Source organism: Halyomorpha halys, unplaced genomic scaffold (assembly GCF_000696795.3).
Source record: "Halyomorpha halys isolate HHAL.00 unplaced genomic scaffold, Hhal_1.1 Scaffold469.1, whole genome shotgun sequence".
Lineage (NCBI taxonomy): Eukaryota > Metazoa > Arthropoda > Insecta > Hemiptera > Pentatomidae > Halyomorpha > Halyomorpha halys.
In genome coordinates, this window is record NW_027114062.1 from 885,749 (window position 1) to 903,325 (window position 17,577).

General features: G+C 28.8%; 1 protein-coding gene across 4 annotated transcripts in view; it reads right to left on the reverse strand.

Annotated features, from left to right (window-relative positions):
- The window catches only part of blot (bloated tubules), a 268,462-nt gene that overhangs the window by 229,339 nt on the left and 21,546 nt on the right, over window positions 1-17,577 (reverse strand). The window contains exon 1 of one of the 4 annotated variants that reach the window (XM_024358843.2): window positions 8,427-8,557. The exons of the other annotated variants lie outside the window; for them this stretch is intronic. Within the exon in view, the coding sequence (XP_024214611.1) occupies window positions 8,427-8,486 (60 nt within the window). The 5' untranslated portion in view covers window positions 8,487-8,557. Of the gene's footprint in view, window positions 1-8,426; window positions 8,558-17,577 lie in introns of those variants that run through there. 4 annotated transcript variants of the gene reach the window in all.

Here is a 17,577-nt window from a genome sequence, read left to right on the forward strand (position 1 = left end):
GTAATTATGTTCCTGTATTATTTTATTATGAACAAGTACAACTATTCCTAAATGATAAACCTTTAACCGAAATTTGACCTTTTATATATATATATTTTTACATTATATTTAGTGCTGATTCTTCCTCCAAATTTTAAGCAGACTAACGTGCACCAGAGAATCCTTAAGAAAATAATTTAAGATTTTCCTCTTAGAACAAAAATGTATAGGAATATATGCCTCTAAAAATAAAATCATAAACATGGAAGCTTACGTATACAAAGGATTTGTAATTGGAATGTACCATAGAAAGCGGAAAAAATACTTCAAAAAATATACAAATATAATAAAGAGGTAAAGAATGGGTATTTTACAGTACTTTTTAACTCTCATTATGTCGTTTATCTATCTATTAAAAATTTTAAAATGGACTATTCATTATTATGAAAAAATCTAAAAATATTAGTAAATGTTTAATAAATAAGCCTGATTTATGTTTTTTTTTTCTTTTTTTTTTTTGAAGGAGCAAACATGGTTTAAAAAATTTAGATACAAGAAGAAAGGGACACATTAAGAATTGCTATTTATTTTTTTCTATTTTATTTTTATACCAGATCGGCCTTGATCGGCCTTTATACCAGATGGGCCTTACATGGTTGATATAACTTATATTATTTATATTTTTTAATAGTTGATTATGAGGGGGTATAGTCATACAAATGACACCCCTAACTATATAAAATGTTCTAATTAAAAGAAAAAATAAAATAAAATAAATAGATAAGAATAATGCTTCTTAATAAAAGAGGAAAGTAAAATTAATAAAAAAAAATAATGATATTGGTACACTTAAATGATACAAACAATTTTCTTCTAATAGTAAAAAGAAACAAGTTAATTTGAAAAAGGGAAGAGAGAAGAAAAGAGAGAAAAAAAATAGAAATAATAATGAATAAATAAAATGAATAATAATAATAAGATAATAGAGGTAGTGTGACTATGAATTAATTTTATATTTATTAAAAATTTATAAAAGAATGTCCTGCAGCTGTCTGGGCTTCAGTCTTCGGGTTAAGGTTGGGTTTCCCAGGTTGTAGGTCACTGCTCCTTTAACTGTCGGCAAATGGGAGTGGAACTTCATGAACCGTTTTTTTATGTAATCCTCTATTGACTCCATTTGTAATTCACGATGCAATTGGCTATTTCTCATGAACCAAGGAACAAAGAATTGTTATAATGTAAAGAATGTAAACTTCACAGAACGGTATAACATTAAACCATGAATTCGAATTTAAAAATCTTACAATAATGTTTCGCGTGACGCACAAAAAAATAGATGAATATTAGAAGCCTTAAATATAACCAAAACCGTAAATCTCAAAATCCATTATGCAGAAATAATAAACAAACTGAATATATAATAAAATACAGGTAAATTAAGTAAAGTAATCTAATAATACAATGTATCTATAGGATTACAATGTATTTCACTTTAAATAGCTAAAAATATAAAAAAATCAAATTGAATTCAATGTAGACATATCAATTGAAGGTAACTAAGTACTACATAATTTCATAACAGATCCAAAAAACCTAATACTCAAGGTAATAGAACATTATATTGTACTAAGACGAGATATAGAAGGTAGCATCAATGAATGGAATTCTGTGAATAAGTATAATATAACATTAATATTTGAATAATATCATATTGTTATAATATCACATTGTATAATTGCATTAAACTAAATTGTTTATCGGGAGAAATGTATAGAGATTTGAACTACATAATAATGCAATACCAGAGATGAACCTAAGTCAATTACTATCATTGATTAATAACTTTCCTTTGCTCAGTGTTTATCAGCCTGAGCAGGAAATGAGACATTTATTAAATAATTGCGTTTCATTCCGCTGTTGGATTTAGGATTAATCAGTAGAAAGCATTGATCAAAACTGGCAGTCAAGAGAACCAACGCTTGTGAAATATTCACACGGCTTTCTCGAAAGCAGGAGCTAACAAGATTTTAAAAATGGCTTCGGAAACGTTCCATAATTCTATTTATCGTTCCTGCTATATTTAAATTGCATAATAACCGGTAAAATAAAGGTTTTGAATTGATTTCCGAATGATATTAAAGTATTATACCGAGTGCAAAACTAGTTGAGTCAAAAAACTAGTCAGGTTGTTAAAATCAGTAATTCAAGTGAATCAAGTATTTTGATTTTGATGTCTGATATTGACAAATTGTGAAATAAAAGAAGGTACAAATAAAAAAAAAAATAGACGTCAAAATATTAACGCACGTAAACATGGTGGCTGCCTATCATCCAGATCGGCATTTCCTTAAGTGGACTCTGCGGCACTTAGAGATCTCCAAGCATATGGAGCTTTCTAAAAATGTACAAAAATTTAAATTGCAATTTTGCAATAAAATGCAAAATTGCAGTGCATTTAAGCATTTATCTTGCACTGTTTTTTCTTATGTTCTTTTATATCCAATCGCTCTAAGGATAATTTTTCCAAAACTTTTATTTTTTTTAGACCGATATGAGTGCCGCGAATTTTTTTTTTTGGCCAACAAGGATGTCGCAAAAAAAATTTGGGCACCTTTGATCTAGATTTCGGCATATAGCACAATTTTACACGGCATTGTTATCAGTGCCACTGGCGAATAGGAAATGTGGGCAGCATTCTTAAAATAGTCATACTTTTGAGCAGGCAATAATTAGTTATTAATATTTAGAATAATATATATGGTGTGTTCATAAAGTTTCAAGCAGAATTTATTATTCGATTGATGAATGACAAATGCATATTTAGGGAAAAAAATCATGACTAATAACTAAAATTTAAATTGATCGTTATGTTTTGATACGTGAATATCTATGTATAATCGCGCTGTCACTTATTGATTTATTTTTACTTTTAGGAATTCTAACATCTTAGGGTCCCTTAAATGTTTTTTTGAAATTCACTCAGCTATTGTCCACGAGTTTGGGAAACCATGCAGACATCTTCATTAAATATATATATAAATGAGGGATTCGAATTGTTTTTTTATTCACGTATGATTCATACAAGAAAAATAATAAAAAAATAATTTATGTTTCAAGTTATTAAATGTTTACAGTAGCTGGAGACATCCTTGAACACTTATTATAATATCTTTCATTATTTCAAGAATAATTTACTTATTTTATATTTAACACATTTTTACATAATATTGTTTTTTTTTATTTCACCTTCTGATTGCCTCTTATCAATGTTCCCACTATCTAGCAGGATAGTTCCCACTATCTCAGCCCTTCCCTAATTGCTTTCACTTTTGGTCTTTTCAAATAATAAATTCCACAGGTGTTCTGATATAAACTCCTTTTCCAATTTAGTACCACCTTACTTACGTACATAAATACGTCCACTTTTCTCATTAAAATAAAGTTTTTTTATATATTTTAATCTTTGTTTATATGTATTTAAAACTTTATTACTTTAAATTAATTCGTAATTTGGAAATAAATGTATTTATTTTGTTCGATTATCAATTTGCCTGGTGGTTTATATTTTCTGTTCACCCCTCATCCCTATATTCCTTCCTCTCTCCGATCTGATTTAAGAATAATAGAGTGAGAATATAATTAATTTATTATTCTTATTTTCACTTACTGGTATATGGGATGTATAGCACGGGGAAGTATTACGATCTTGCGAAATGTCAGAAATACACGTTTTGAGAATCCCTAAGTCTAAATAACCAAGTCTCAAAATGGTTTGTGTGTCTATGTATATGTACCTGCCTAAAAAACGAAAAGTCATATGTAACTATAATTACATTAGAGCAAGTGTGTGCCTGTAATATCAAAGCATCTTTTTCGTTAAAATCAACAGACAGTGCCACTTTATATAATTGTATTTAAATTTTTTTTTATATGATTTTTTAAAAATGATTCTAACGGTTTTGATAAAACTCCGTAATATGAATGTAAAGTTAAGTGATCTTTAATATCAGATAGATCATACCATTGAAATATTTTAAAACGGCTTAAATGACGAATTTTAAAAGTATCTTCCTCTAAAAATTTCAGTGGGAAAAAAAAAGAAATATTAGTAATATTTATTTTTCATACAACACCATTCTCTTTTGATCCGACTATCATACATATCTTCGTAATATATGGTCAACTAACAATATGACAAAATGGAATTATTTTTTAAATGAACTTCGAAATTTCTGTGATAATGCTAGAAAAAATAATTATAAAATACAAAATAAAATCTAGAAAAACTAAAGCAAATATAAGTACGTTAACAAGAGCGTTAAAACATTTAATTAATGATTTGGTTTTGGTATTGAATGTTTTTTTTGGAATATATACCTTTACTCAAGAGTAGTATTTAATGATAATAATTATTTATTAAGGGAGTGACGAACAGTTTAAATTTCATTTAATTAGATGATGACACTTGACTTTATTTAATAATTGATCCTTCATATTACTCACATTTCAAAGCTTCTGAATAATTATGAAATTCTGGAATAAGTTAACATCAGCGTCATAACCTTTAATTAATGATTTGGTTTGCGTATTGAATGTTTTTTCTGGAATATATACCTTTTCTCGTGAGTAGCATTTAATGATAATAATTAATAATTAAGCAATTGTCGGACAATTTAACGAGATATGTTTTCAATGGTAGGATTTAAATAAGACTGAAGCCCTAATGGATAAAGTAGTGGATTTGAAAGACGAGGTTTATTTTTTTTTTTTTTATTTATTTATCTCACAGAAATAATCTATAACTTATATTATTAAATTCCATTCAATGAGATGATTGATACCTGATTTTATTTAGTAATTAATCCTTCATATTAATCACATTTTAAAGTCTCTGAATAATTATAAAATTCTAGAATTAGTTAACATGAGCTTCATAACATTTAATTAATCATTTGGTTTTGGTATTGAATGTTTTTTTTTGGAATATATAACTTTACTCAAGCGTAGCATTTAATGATATTAATTAATAATTAAGCGATTGACGAACAATTTAACAAGATATGTTTTCAATAGTGTGATTTAAATAAGACTGAAGCCCAAAGTAGGTTTGAAAGACGAGATTTATTTATCACCCAAAAAGTAATCTATAACTTAATAAATTTTATTCCATTAGTTGATTGTTCTGAATAATTCTGAAATTCTGTTGAATTTCTATAGTATAGAAGTCTGAACTTTTCCAATTAAATTCAGTTGCTGATAGTAAATTTTATAAAATTATTCAGAAGTTTTATAATACTAATAATATAATGGATTAATAAAAAAATAACATCATACATATTTGAATGTAGTTCATTAATGAAAACGCTAATTTTCACAAGATTTCTAAAATCAATCTCGTTGATACACAACATACATTTAAATTTTATATTATATAATAAATAGACATTGTTTAGCTTCATTAAACGTTTTCTATGATCTATGCAAAGCTCAGCGGACCCATTAATTTCAATTTACATGGCTCTAATGTAAATCATTTCCTGACTCTCTATTTTTGTCTAAAGTAAGCTCAACAATCTTGGCTAATGGGGAATAAACGTGAATAATCACATCCGCACAATCTTTCTTTAAAGTCGATACTGTGCCACTGATTTCATGCCATTTATGGAAAAACGTTCGAATATATTCAGTTCATTTTCAACACCTTATCGAAAAACTCAAGGTTCGAGTATTACGGGCTGGTATGCTACGCCTGATTTCGTTTACTTAAAAACAATAACATGCTTTATCAGCGTACGACGCGAATTATTTTGAAAATAACGATTCTTCTTTGGAATACAAATCGAAAAAAACACTAAGGCACAGAATTGGTAAACAAAAGATAAATTTTAATCCAATTATCTAAAAAATGGTCGATTAAACTATTTATAAAATAAGTTAAAAAAGATAAATAAATATGTCAGATAAGCAATCAGTCTATACGACTTTTTAAATTAATCCGCCTTATTATTAAGGCAACAAATAAATTAAATAATAATATCGATTCAGGTACCTTGATTTGTAATGCGGTTTTTTTGTACTAACGTCTTGGAGGAAAGAGATGCCATTGGGGTGTGCAGCAGCATAACACGAGTTATCCTTAAACAGGAGATCTCGCTTGATAGGAATATTCAGAGGAAGTATGATGAAGTTGATAAATGGAAATTAAATTAACTTAAATCTGGAAATACCTTCAGTCCAAATGATTAAAAGTTACATGAAAAATACTATAAAAAAGTTGGTAAGCGAAGAACCTATCGTTTTTTCGGACATCATTTTTTATATTTGTTAAATCCGAAACAGATTTTCAAAAGGACGATGTGAAAATCAAAAACATATTTTAACATAGATAAGGCTGGTTTATATAAATTTTAACTAGGAGTTACGGCAAAATTATAATATAACTTTTTTATCCACTAATAGGCCATAAATGTGATTAATAAGTTTCTTAGTTTATTTTTGATTAATAGTTTAAAACTCTTGTGCCATCAACGCCTTTGGAGTATCCTTAGAATCTATAACAATGCTTTGGTAAGATTTTAGGAAATAAAAAAAAATAAAGAAATGAAATTATTTAGAAGTCCTTTCAAAGGCACTCATAAAAATGTGTATGATTTTAGCAATTGGAAAGGTGATTTTAAAAATTAAATTCTACATACAATTGAATTTACAGTGTTAACTGACATTGATAACACAGTAATGAGCTTTTAATGCATTAGTTCTATTTTAGACGGAGATATAGTGAATACGTTTCACAAAAACAGAGTTTTTATAATATGTAAATGCTTGGTTTTACAATAGTATCTTATATATAATTTTTAAAATAAAAATTTAATATGATAATGCTTTGATTTCCGTTCTATTATTTCTTTGTTCTTGAAGAGGGTTTTACCAAAAATTAAGAAAATAAAAAAGGTATTGTTTCATAATAAAAGATACTTTTTTTTATATAAATGTTTTTAAGGAAAGGTTATTTACTACGAAACCCTTTATGATTCAAAGAAAATCTTTGTGTGTAAGGAAAACCCATGCGTCATTATTTATTTAAAATGCTATTATAGAATTAAATCAAATAATAAAAAGCTGTAAAACCTTTCCGCATAAAAAAAAAATTATGTTTTTTAGATTTAGTTGTATTACAAAAAAAAATAGTAATTATGTTCCTGTATTATTTTATTATGAACAAGTACAACTATTCCTAAATGATAAACCTTTAACCGAAATTTGACCTTTTATATATATATATATATATATTTTTTTTTTTTTTAGTCATGATATAATTTTACTTCACGCTCGAAAAAAAGGACTAACACAGAAACTTTGTATTTATGTATACAAAAAAAAAAAAAATCATATTATATATTGAATGTTTGTTTCAAATACCACATACAGTATTATGATGATCTATTTATTAATTTTTTTTTTCCTTGACAAATAATGAAAAAATACCTTTTATCCAATATATTGCAAATTATACATAATTATTCATTTTATTACGATTAGAATAAGCAATGTATGTATGCTTAGTAATAGATATTATTGGATCCCTATTTTTATCATATTCTGCATTATCTTGTTTTATTCTGATTATTATATTAATACACGAACTGTAAATTTTTAGCTTTAGTATTCATTTCAAAGTACTTTGAGTTATTTTTAAAATTAAATTAAATTAAATTTTTTTAATAATTATTATTTTATTTTCATTGTAGTGATTGTTAATTAAATTATTAGAAGTATCAGTAGAGATCAATTCATATTGTACTTATCTAGCTTAAAAATTGTTTATCCTTCACAACGCCCAAAATTGTAATAATTACATTTCACTCATGTCGATCATTTTTATGTATTATTTGGGCACCAACCGATAGATGTAATCTGGTACATGCATATTGGATATTCATATAGTTACATCCGTATTGAATACAATTTTTTAAATTAATTTTAAAAAATTAAAAAAAATTACGTACTTCAAAAAGTGGACAATTTATTAATCATTCACGGTCAAGGTTATTAGCAATACTTCCAGATTTTGTATAATGGTACGATACTGCTACAGCCGATTAGTTCATGCTGAGGTTGATGTAGACGAAAAATCTAGAATCGAGTGCAGACGAATATATTTTTTTTAATATGTATGAGTAAGCGAAATGAGGAACAAAACTTGGCATATTTTATCTTAAAAAATAAAATTCAAATATGAAAATTGCAATGATGGTTCTAAATAAATCGTACATGTTTCACTGACAAACACAACTAGAGTTAGCAGCACATACAGTTGTTTACACTAAAGTAGCAGCCAGAAGACGATAAACGTATGAAACACAACAAGACATTAAAACTACATGTAACCATCTTGTGAATGATGATCTGATCAACTATCACTAAAGTATAGACACTGTCACCAATACCTTGTTAGGATCCGTTACGAGCTTGGTAGTGGAGCCCATCGGCGTCGTGGCGTGCCCCATTCTGGACGCCAGCTCACCGACTACTGAAGCACGACCGGGTCTCCTCCCCCTTCCACCTGCCTCTGGAGGGCCAGGACATGCTCTGCACATTTGCTGTTCTCTATCAAACTGCAGGATGTGCTTTTAAGGGACTTAGTCGCCGAAGAATTTTTTATGATATTATAAGTAAATGGCGTATGTCAATGATGTACCAATCTCTCATTCCTGTGTAAAACTTGTATTGAGCCAGTTTGAACCCCCAAATATTTTCTAATTTTTAAATAAATGTTAAACTTATCTACTACGCCTATAAAGACTTGTTAGTTTGCATAGAATTTGTAAAAGACGATTAGAAAATGTATTTTTTTTTAAAATTAAGACAACGGTAATAGACATAAAATCTAAATAACTAAGAAGATGGCAAAAATAGCCTAAGAATGTTAATGTAAGAAAGCATAGAAAATATTTGGAAGCATAAAAGTACTTATTAATCCTATAAAAAATGAAGACACTAAGAAATTTAAAAAAGGAAAAATTAATAATGAAGGAAATCAGATTATTTATCAAAGAGGGGTGGAGTTGATCGCCTGCTCGTGGTGCCACCTGCGTAATCCAGACGATCAACAACTGTCGCCAAAGAGAATATGAGTGACTGAAACTTCGGACTGCGTCCTGTGTGGAGTTGGTGAGATGACTGGCGATCACATATTAGCATGTGCGGCAACGGCGGACTTGACTACAGACAGGGAGTTACATCGGCAGAGCTAAACAATACTGGGCAGTACGAAACAAAATGGCAGAAATGCCTCCTTTGGCGTAGTAAAAAAAAAAAAAAATTATTTATCAATACAAATAGACATATTCAGCCTCAAAACTCTTTATTAATTTATTTTAAAAATCCAATGTTTAGCCGTTGTCGAAGAAAACAATGTATTTCAATTTCACAGCCCCACATTAACCACCTGAAAACTTGGAGGATATTCGGCCAAAGGCAAATATAATATATTCTAATAGTTTAATATCAACTTGTGATATTAAATTATTAGCAACTTTTGCCCTTGATACTGGCGAGATTGGCTGAAACATTGGAGCTTTAAAATAAATTAAATACAAGTATCAAAAATTTATTATTATCATTTTCCCAACACTTCCATCCCCTGTAGCCTCAGAGTGGAAATGTCAAGATCCATTTCTCGGAGCCGCTGTGAAACAAATATTGACTGACAGGTGGTATTCGAACTCACAACTTATCAACCATACACTTATGAGACCCTCATCCCTACGTGCCCGACCATTACGCCCTCTTTGATTGTTTTATTACTGTGTGTATTTTTTTTTAGATCCTACTAACTAATTTAGATCCTAATAATTTGGACTATAAAAGTTACAGGTTTGTATAGAGCGAGTTTAGTATCTACTAACTCATTAATTCACTACCTACTTGTAAACTCTCCCAGTGTAATCATGGCCACCAGTTAACTAGCAAACTGCGAGAAAAGTTGAAAGTCCAGGTACTTTACTTGCTACTCACTCATGTGAGGCATGAAGGCTTGCTAGCTAGTAAACTAGTCGGTTACCATAGTTTCTAAAAAAACAGCTGTGAGTTTCTCGGTGGTTTCTGGTTTTAGTCTCAACAAAATATCCTTAGCTAATTGGCAACTGGATGGGAAATGTAGTCTCAACTATCTCACTCTCAGGCTGGTATCTTTTTAAACTCGTTGTATGCAATCTAGCCATTCATATTCAGAATGATTTTGTTTAATTGTATCAAATAAAGTATATTAGATAATTCATTGATGATTTATTTGAAATAAAATGTCTTTCATCTATATTAATTTTAACATACTTTAAACATGTTTTAATAACACTAATAAATTCGATTTCAAAAGTTGAATATGCTTTAGCAGAATCATTTTCATATATGTTTTTTTAACCCCCAGTGCGACAGGTATCTTCGAAGGACCCATAGCAATTTTTATTTGTCATATATTTTGGTGTTCTGAACTCATTTTTTTTTTTTAGACCGTGTAAAATATTTCCATATGAATATATGAATAAGTATAGTAATAAATTATATTACATTAAGAACATATATACACGCTCTTATATTTATACGTATTATATATCTCACATATATGTTAGTTATATCTACCCATCTAACTGGAACGTAAGGGTGTATCAGGGCCATCTAAACTGTACGAAATGGTACAAACCTAAATAAATTAGAGTCGAAGATAAAAAACCTTTCAGAAGTCATCTTCAAACTACTACTTCTAAACTACTTTTTCTCTCATATAACGACGTACTGAATGTCCAAAACGCGGAAAAAATTCAATATCTGCAGAACGGATTAACATAGAAACTATGGGTCGATCTCATTCGACTCAGAACAAGAAAATACATTATTTCAATATGTTTTTATTGAAATTTTTAAGAAAATTAAAGAACTAATCAGGAAATGAAAGCCTATTGGTTAGATACAAATTTCTGAAATTTTCGGAATAGGTTGTACTCATCAAAACAAGTTGCAGCGTTTATTTTGAGTGTATATTTAAATTAAATAATGCTTTCAATTAAAAATTAAAGAAAGCTTAAATGACTGGAGAATTTCGTAAATAATAAAACTAGGAATTCAAAAATCAAAGGTTGTTCAAATTGAAAAGTCATTTACGATTTGAAATTTGAGGAAATTAGATTAACAGTTCCTAAGCTGTATCACTGATTTCCAGGTGTTTTTTCTTTGGTTTGGGTCTCTTGTTCGTAATGAAAGGATCCGAAGTCTCCAGTAGCTTGTGGAACACGTCTTCGTTGGTAGATATAAGAGCCATTTTCTGCGTGTTTCTGATACTGAGAGTCTTGTAATCCTTATTTATTCTTTCTTATGCCTCTCCCGACTGGGAGAATTGACTTCTGCACTATTTCAGCACCATTCAACAAAATCATATGCACCGTGAATGACATGTACCATGAATACTTTTTAATGACCATCTCTGCTGTTTCTTTTGTGAAGAACCGGAATTTTTCTGGGTCGATCATTGGATCCATTTCTCAAAATTTTGCTAAAGGCAATGTGAAGTGTATTTCATACACTTGATTCTGGTTTGTAATGGAGAGATAGCAGATTCGAGAACATTCGTATTAAGAGGTTTTTGTTGGATTTTTGCCAAGTCGTTCATTTCCTTTCTTCGCGGTGTTATGATCGCGTAGGCAGGTGATTTTTGTTCTAATCTTTAACACGTCTAGTTTGAAAAACGACCCTCCACATCTCGGAGGAAGCTGGAGCATTTTTTGTAATCATAGCTGTTCTCAATGCTTATTTAAAATTCGTAACTTATAACGTTGTAAAGCGCTCTAATTTTTTTTTTTGCCTAGTTTGACTGATGTGTGGCTTATTTGAACTTCTTAGAGAAGGAAAAAAATTGATAATTTTTCTCTCTATCTTTTACAATTATAAATAACTCATTTAGAGTAGTGTATGATTTAGTCAAATTTTCATTATTCTGAGATTGGACCTAAATTAATGGGAATACCCTTGAAATAGAGAAAATAATCATGCTATTCCTAGATCCTGTAACTTATATAGTGTGAGAATCACAAATTAGATAATCGAAATCAGCGCTTTCGAAAATCGAATTTTTTCCACTTTGCTGTGCGACGTCAAATCTATAAGATATTAATATGGATTGGAAGAGTGGAAATTCAGCTTTCTAACAACTGCAGTAACAATGAATTTGTATAAAATTGTGAGGAGTTATAAATTATTTTCAATGAAAAAAAAAATCCTCCTAAAAGCAAATAAAAAAATTCTGTTTGATTTATTTGAAAATTGGTATCTAAGGTTTTCAAAAGCTAAAAACAAATTTTACTGATTTATTCCCCCCCCCACAAAAAAAATAAAAATGTTTTAGCTCTACTTTACCAGAAATATTTTTTTTAGTTTTTGAAAGTTTTTATAAATTTAAAGTAGTTTAATACGATCAAGAATATTTTATTCTAATTTTGCACGAAAAATAAATTGATTGGTTTGTAATGACCTTTAATTAAATACAGTGCAAAGCCATTATGCGATAATATAAAGAAATTTCGAAATTATATAGGGACCATTGGCAATAAACCATTAAACATGTATAATATTTTTCGAATTATTATCATCAAAAAACGTTTCAAGAAAATGCTTAATATTTACACTGATGATTTTATATAAAAAATAGACAAATAATTGTAATCGAGTCTGGCAGGCCAAGAGGTTGCGTCAAGGATGAATGACATTTGTTTTGACTAAAAAAATTTCGAAAGTTTTTTATCGAGATTATTTTATTAGTTTTGGGGCGAAAAAAACACAAGAAAACATTTTCCCATTTTTTTTTTCAGACCTTGAGAAATTATTATTATTAATAAGTTATTAAAAATTGAAATTTTTAAAATTAAGTTTAGATATTCCAGGAGGATACTTATTGCCAAAACTTGTATTCGCGACTGGTAAGATAAGAAGAAAAGAGAATACTACTAAGTCAAAAGATAAGAAAAAAAAATGGAGAGAGAATGAACTCGGCGATATGAGCACGCTTCTGATCCAAGGATATCTTTTCATCGACCATCAAGCACTCTCTATCAATGCTTGCCTCAAGTTTGCTTCTCACAAAAAAAAAAAAAAAAAAAAAAAAAGGATCTGTGAATAACAAGTAATACGCGGTATCGTCTTTAAAAAATAAAAACAATTGAGGCGCTATCATTTCAATTCTATTGTTTTCTCCTATATCGAGACAATCTGTGGTGAAAGTAAAGATTACTTTCTTTATTCTTCAGGAAGGTTGTCATTTCACCTTAGTAATTTTGTTTTTAGTAATATAATGAAGCAAATGGACGCTTTCGGTTATTTTTAGTTGATTTATTACTTTTTATAAATAAAAAAAATAAGAATTAATTATAATTACTTTTCGACTGAAAATCTGTGAATTTAGTCAAGTATATATGGTATTATTGCAGTAGAAAGCATTATAAAGAGAAATGCTTAATTCAAAAGCAATGCTGCTGAAGCTTACATTGTGCTCTACACATAGTACTCACCAATTCATCATTAAGCATATAATAAATTTTTTTTTTGTTTCCTATTGATAGAAACTATTTATTACATGTCATCACTGAATTAAATTTCATAATTAGGTAATTCGAGAAAAATGCTCCTTGATTTTTTGGGATAACTCAAAGCAGTAGCCACATTGAAAAATCTATGATCAATGAATAATGTCTAATAATTTGCTTTATTAGAAAATTAAATCATGCGAAATCAAGTTGTTCTGTATCTAAATAACTAGTTGAAGAATGAATAAACCCTGAAAATATTTTTATCATCAATAATCCTAAAATTCATTTTATGAATCATCAAAAAATATTAAAATATACCAAGTTTATCTTCTAACGCATGAGGTCTCACGCTTATTCTTTTTTAGGCAGTTACTAGAAGGAAAGTAATGCTGGTGAAGATATGTTCCCAGCGTTTTAATGCATGTAGTTTTTGATAATGTTCGCAGTCCCATAAAGAGGAGTCCAATGAACAATACCGAGGAGTATTATCTAACATTAGTGTGTCATTTTGTCTCGCTTTCTATAGAAAATTGGAAGGTGTCGCTAGGAACCGTCAAAAATGTTCTGAGCACTACGTGTCTTGTCTACACCATGATGCTAAATTGTTGGAGGCTGTTCCCATAGAAGTAAGTGATGCAGATCAATCCCCTATGTAACACATGCGGAAGAGCGCATGAATCATACGAAAAACTATCAATACAAAAAAAATGCCAGAACATTTTGATATACATATGGGATAATAGCATAGTTTTTCTAGCCAATTGGACTATTGTCTGAAGATGCTTAAGGGGTGAGACAGAAGAAAGTTAGGAAACAACAATGAATCATCAATTAGTCCAAAACTTAAAATTCTGTTGCTAACTTCTGAACAGCTCATATCATCAAAAGAACGAACTTCGACTAATAAACATTCAATTTAGAGATATTTTAAAGTACATAAAAAAACAAGTGTTAATGACTAGAGGTGAACAATGATTAAAATATATATTACATAGATGTGGTATATTTAACAGTAAGGAGGATGAAAACATGTTTCATTTATGGCAGTGGTACTCAACCTTCTTTTCATAGGGGCCACAAACATGTGTTAGATTTGATGTCGCAGGCCGCAAAAACAAAAATAAATAAAATAAGTAAGGATTTCTTAGGTTTTCGCGATTGTTCGATACGCGATGAATCGATTTTAACATTTCTTTGTCATTTCCTGACGTTTCAAACACGTTGCAGTGCCCGTGGTCACAAGCAGTTGTTTAATTAAAATTATTTAGGTGCTAATATAAATAAAAATTCAAAATTAATTATTTACTGTAATGAAAATCGTTTTGAATCAGGTCCATTGACTGGTTATTATTGACCAGGTTTAGTATCAACTCCATTTATTGATCTAGAAAAATAATTTGAATATTATAGTTTATTAATGGTTAGCATTTTACATATTCAAATTTTCTATACAATCAGACGTCTGTTGTAAATTAAAAAATAAATGAATTCATTGCCGTATATTACAGGAAATTAACGTATCAATCCAATCAATACATAAGACCTACGTACTCAGCGCGTTTTCAATTTTTCTAGTGGGTGCGAAATTCAAAATGATTTAAAATAAAGATGAGCAAACTACAAAAGACCGGCGAGCCGCAGGTTGAGTATAGCAGATTTAGGCAGTTGTGTTTTAAAGTCATTAAGAAATTAATATTTAGGTGAATGTTTATTGAAAAAAATTGTAATTGATATTTTAAACGGCAAATAGTGAAATAATTTTTTTTTCAAACAAAATTTGTTTATTAATTATGAAAACAAAATTAATAACATAATTTAATTATAAGAACTAAATAAAAACAGTACGATTATGGATCGAAAAGCTACTGGAAGCCACGACATACGTTGTTTAAACATACTAGTATTGAGTATTTGTATAATATAATACTGAATATGTAAATAAAGACATGATTTATGTTCTATTTACGACTTATCCCAGAATTCAGAATATCAAGAAACCCACTTCAACCAAGGAAAATTTACAATCCGAATATTCTCTGTGCCAACCTATATTATTTATGAAATAAAATAAAATATGTTATATATATATTTAATAAGAATAAGTTAAAATATTTTGTTATTTCAGACAGGGGAAATCCGGACCCCTCGAACCGCTCTCCGGCTGCGCAGTCTATAACTACATAAGGATGTTAGACCGAATAAATACTATAAAAATATGTGAAATATTTTAAGTACAAGAGTTTTATTGAAGCAAAAAAAAAAGCAGAAAGCAAAAAGGGAATATACAATAGGAATATAACGAATATATAAATAGAAAATATAACGAATTGATAAAATATTTCAAACTATGATGTTCAAGTGAAATAATAACTGGAGATTAATATGGTTCAGAGAATTTATTTATAGACGTAGACTTTAAAAGAAACAAAAACTAAACATTTTAAACATGAATCCTATCAAAAAATCTAAAAATAGTGAGTATTAGGTATTATTCCTAATTTCCCGAGTTCTAATGTTTAGTTTAAACAGTGAGGTTAAAACGTAAGGTTTTAGGAGCTAGTTGTCATATCCTTATCTGTCGGTTAAGCTTAGAAAACAACAACAGAGTAAACACTACCGTTCCACATTGAAGTGCAATAAGTAAGCTTCTATACACGGGTTTAAACACCTTGTATTGAGAAAACCACCTGAAGTTTCATTTTTGTTATATTGTTACGAGACTTAATTGTTTAAAGTCACTATATTGAAAATTGATAAAAATCGTTGGTCTTTCGTCATCGATTTTGAGCATATTTCTGGACCGTCTTCATAAATCTTAGGAACCTATTTGACGTATAATTTAATATTCATTATATCTTCAAGTAAAACGTTAAGTGAGATACCACTGATTTAGTGTTATGAATCAATAACTGAATAAAATCCAGAAATTTCATGTTTTTTTTTGTACTGCATCAAAGCAAAAAATCGAAAGAACATGCTAAACTAGCTTACTTTTGTTTGACGTAAAATTAAACTATTTCCTATTTTACAAAATTTATTTGTTTCTCTCCTTCCCCTTCTCCCCCCTCCCAAAAAAAAAACCCTTATTTGACTGGACTAATAATTAATATATTTGACTAAGTTTGTACGACTATTGCATAGTACATGGCGAGATTGATATTTTTGAATAACACTTCAAAAATTTCACATTTTGGCATAACATACCACATCATTTTTTCTAAAATTTTATCATGAAATTCTAGAAAATACATCCATCCACATATATAAAATAGTAACGATTGAAAAAATTGCGTAAATTTAGGTCAATTTGCGACTTGCAACAAAAGTAAACATAATAAGTAACAAATCAAAATTTTAATTTAACCTGTATATGAGCCTTTCAGTTAATAGAATTACTCAGCTCCATTAAACCATTCTTTATACTATCAAAAATGATTCTGTAACAATTTAGCATTGAATAAATGGTTACTCGCAGAATTTATATTTTAGGAAACTATCATTTTTACCATACCATTGCAAAGAGAAATACTATTAAATATATTTTTCTATAAACTGTTATGGTTAGAATTAGTTAATTTGCCAACTGAAAAGGAGAGAGTAATATAAAGATTAGAGATATAGAGAATAATATAAAAAAATTTCTGTTCTGAAACCAGAAAGAATTTGAATTTGAATTCAAAGTAGAGGAGTAAGGGAAAATTATGTGATGCGCAAACCACACCAGGTGTTTAATAAACATGCAATAAATTAAATAAATGATTCCTTCACAGAATCTATTACAAGATAGCGGCCAAGAAGGCAATTTATTTATTCTATAAATAGATTAAAAAAGTTTTGATAGTTTAATATTTCTTCTATTAGAGTGCTACCAATGGGTAGTTTCTCTATTACTCCATTTTAACTGAGATCAAATTTACTAAATGTATCATAATGTACAGTTGTAAATAGGAATAAATAAATAAAAATATCTATTCTATGTGACTTAGTGATTATTTTAATTTTATTATTATTATAAATATTATTATTT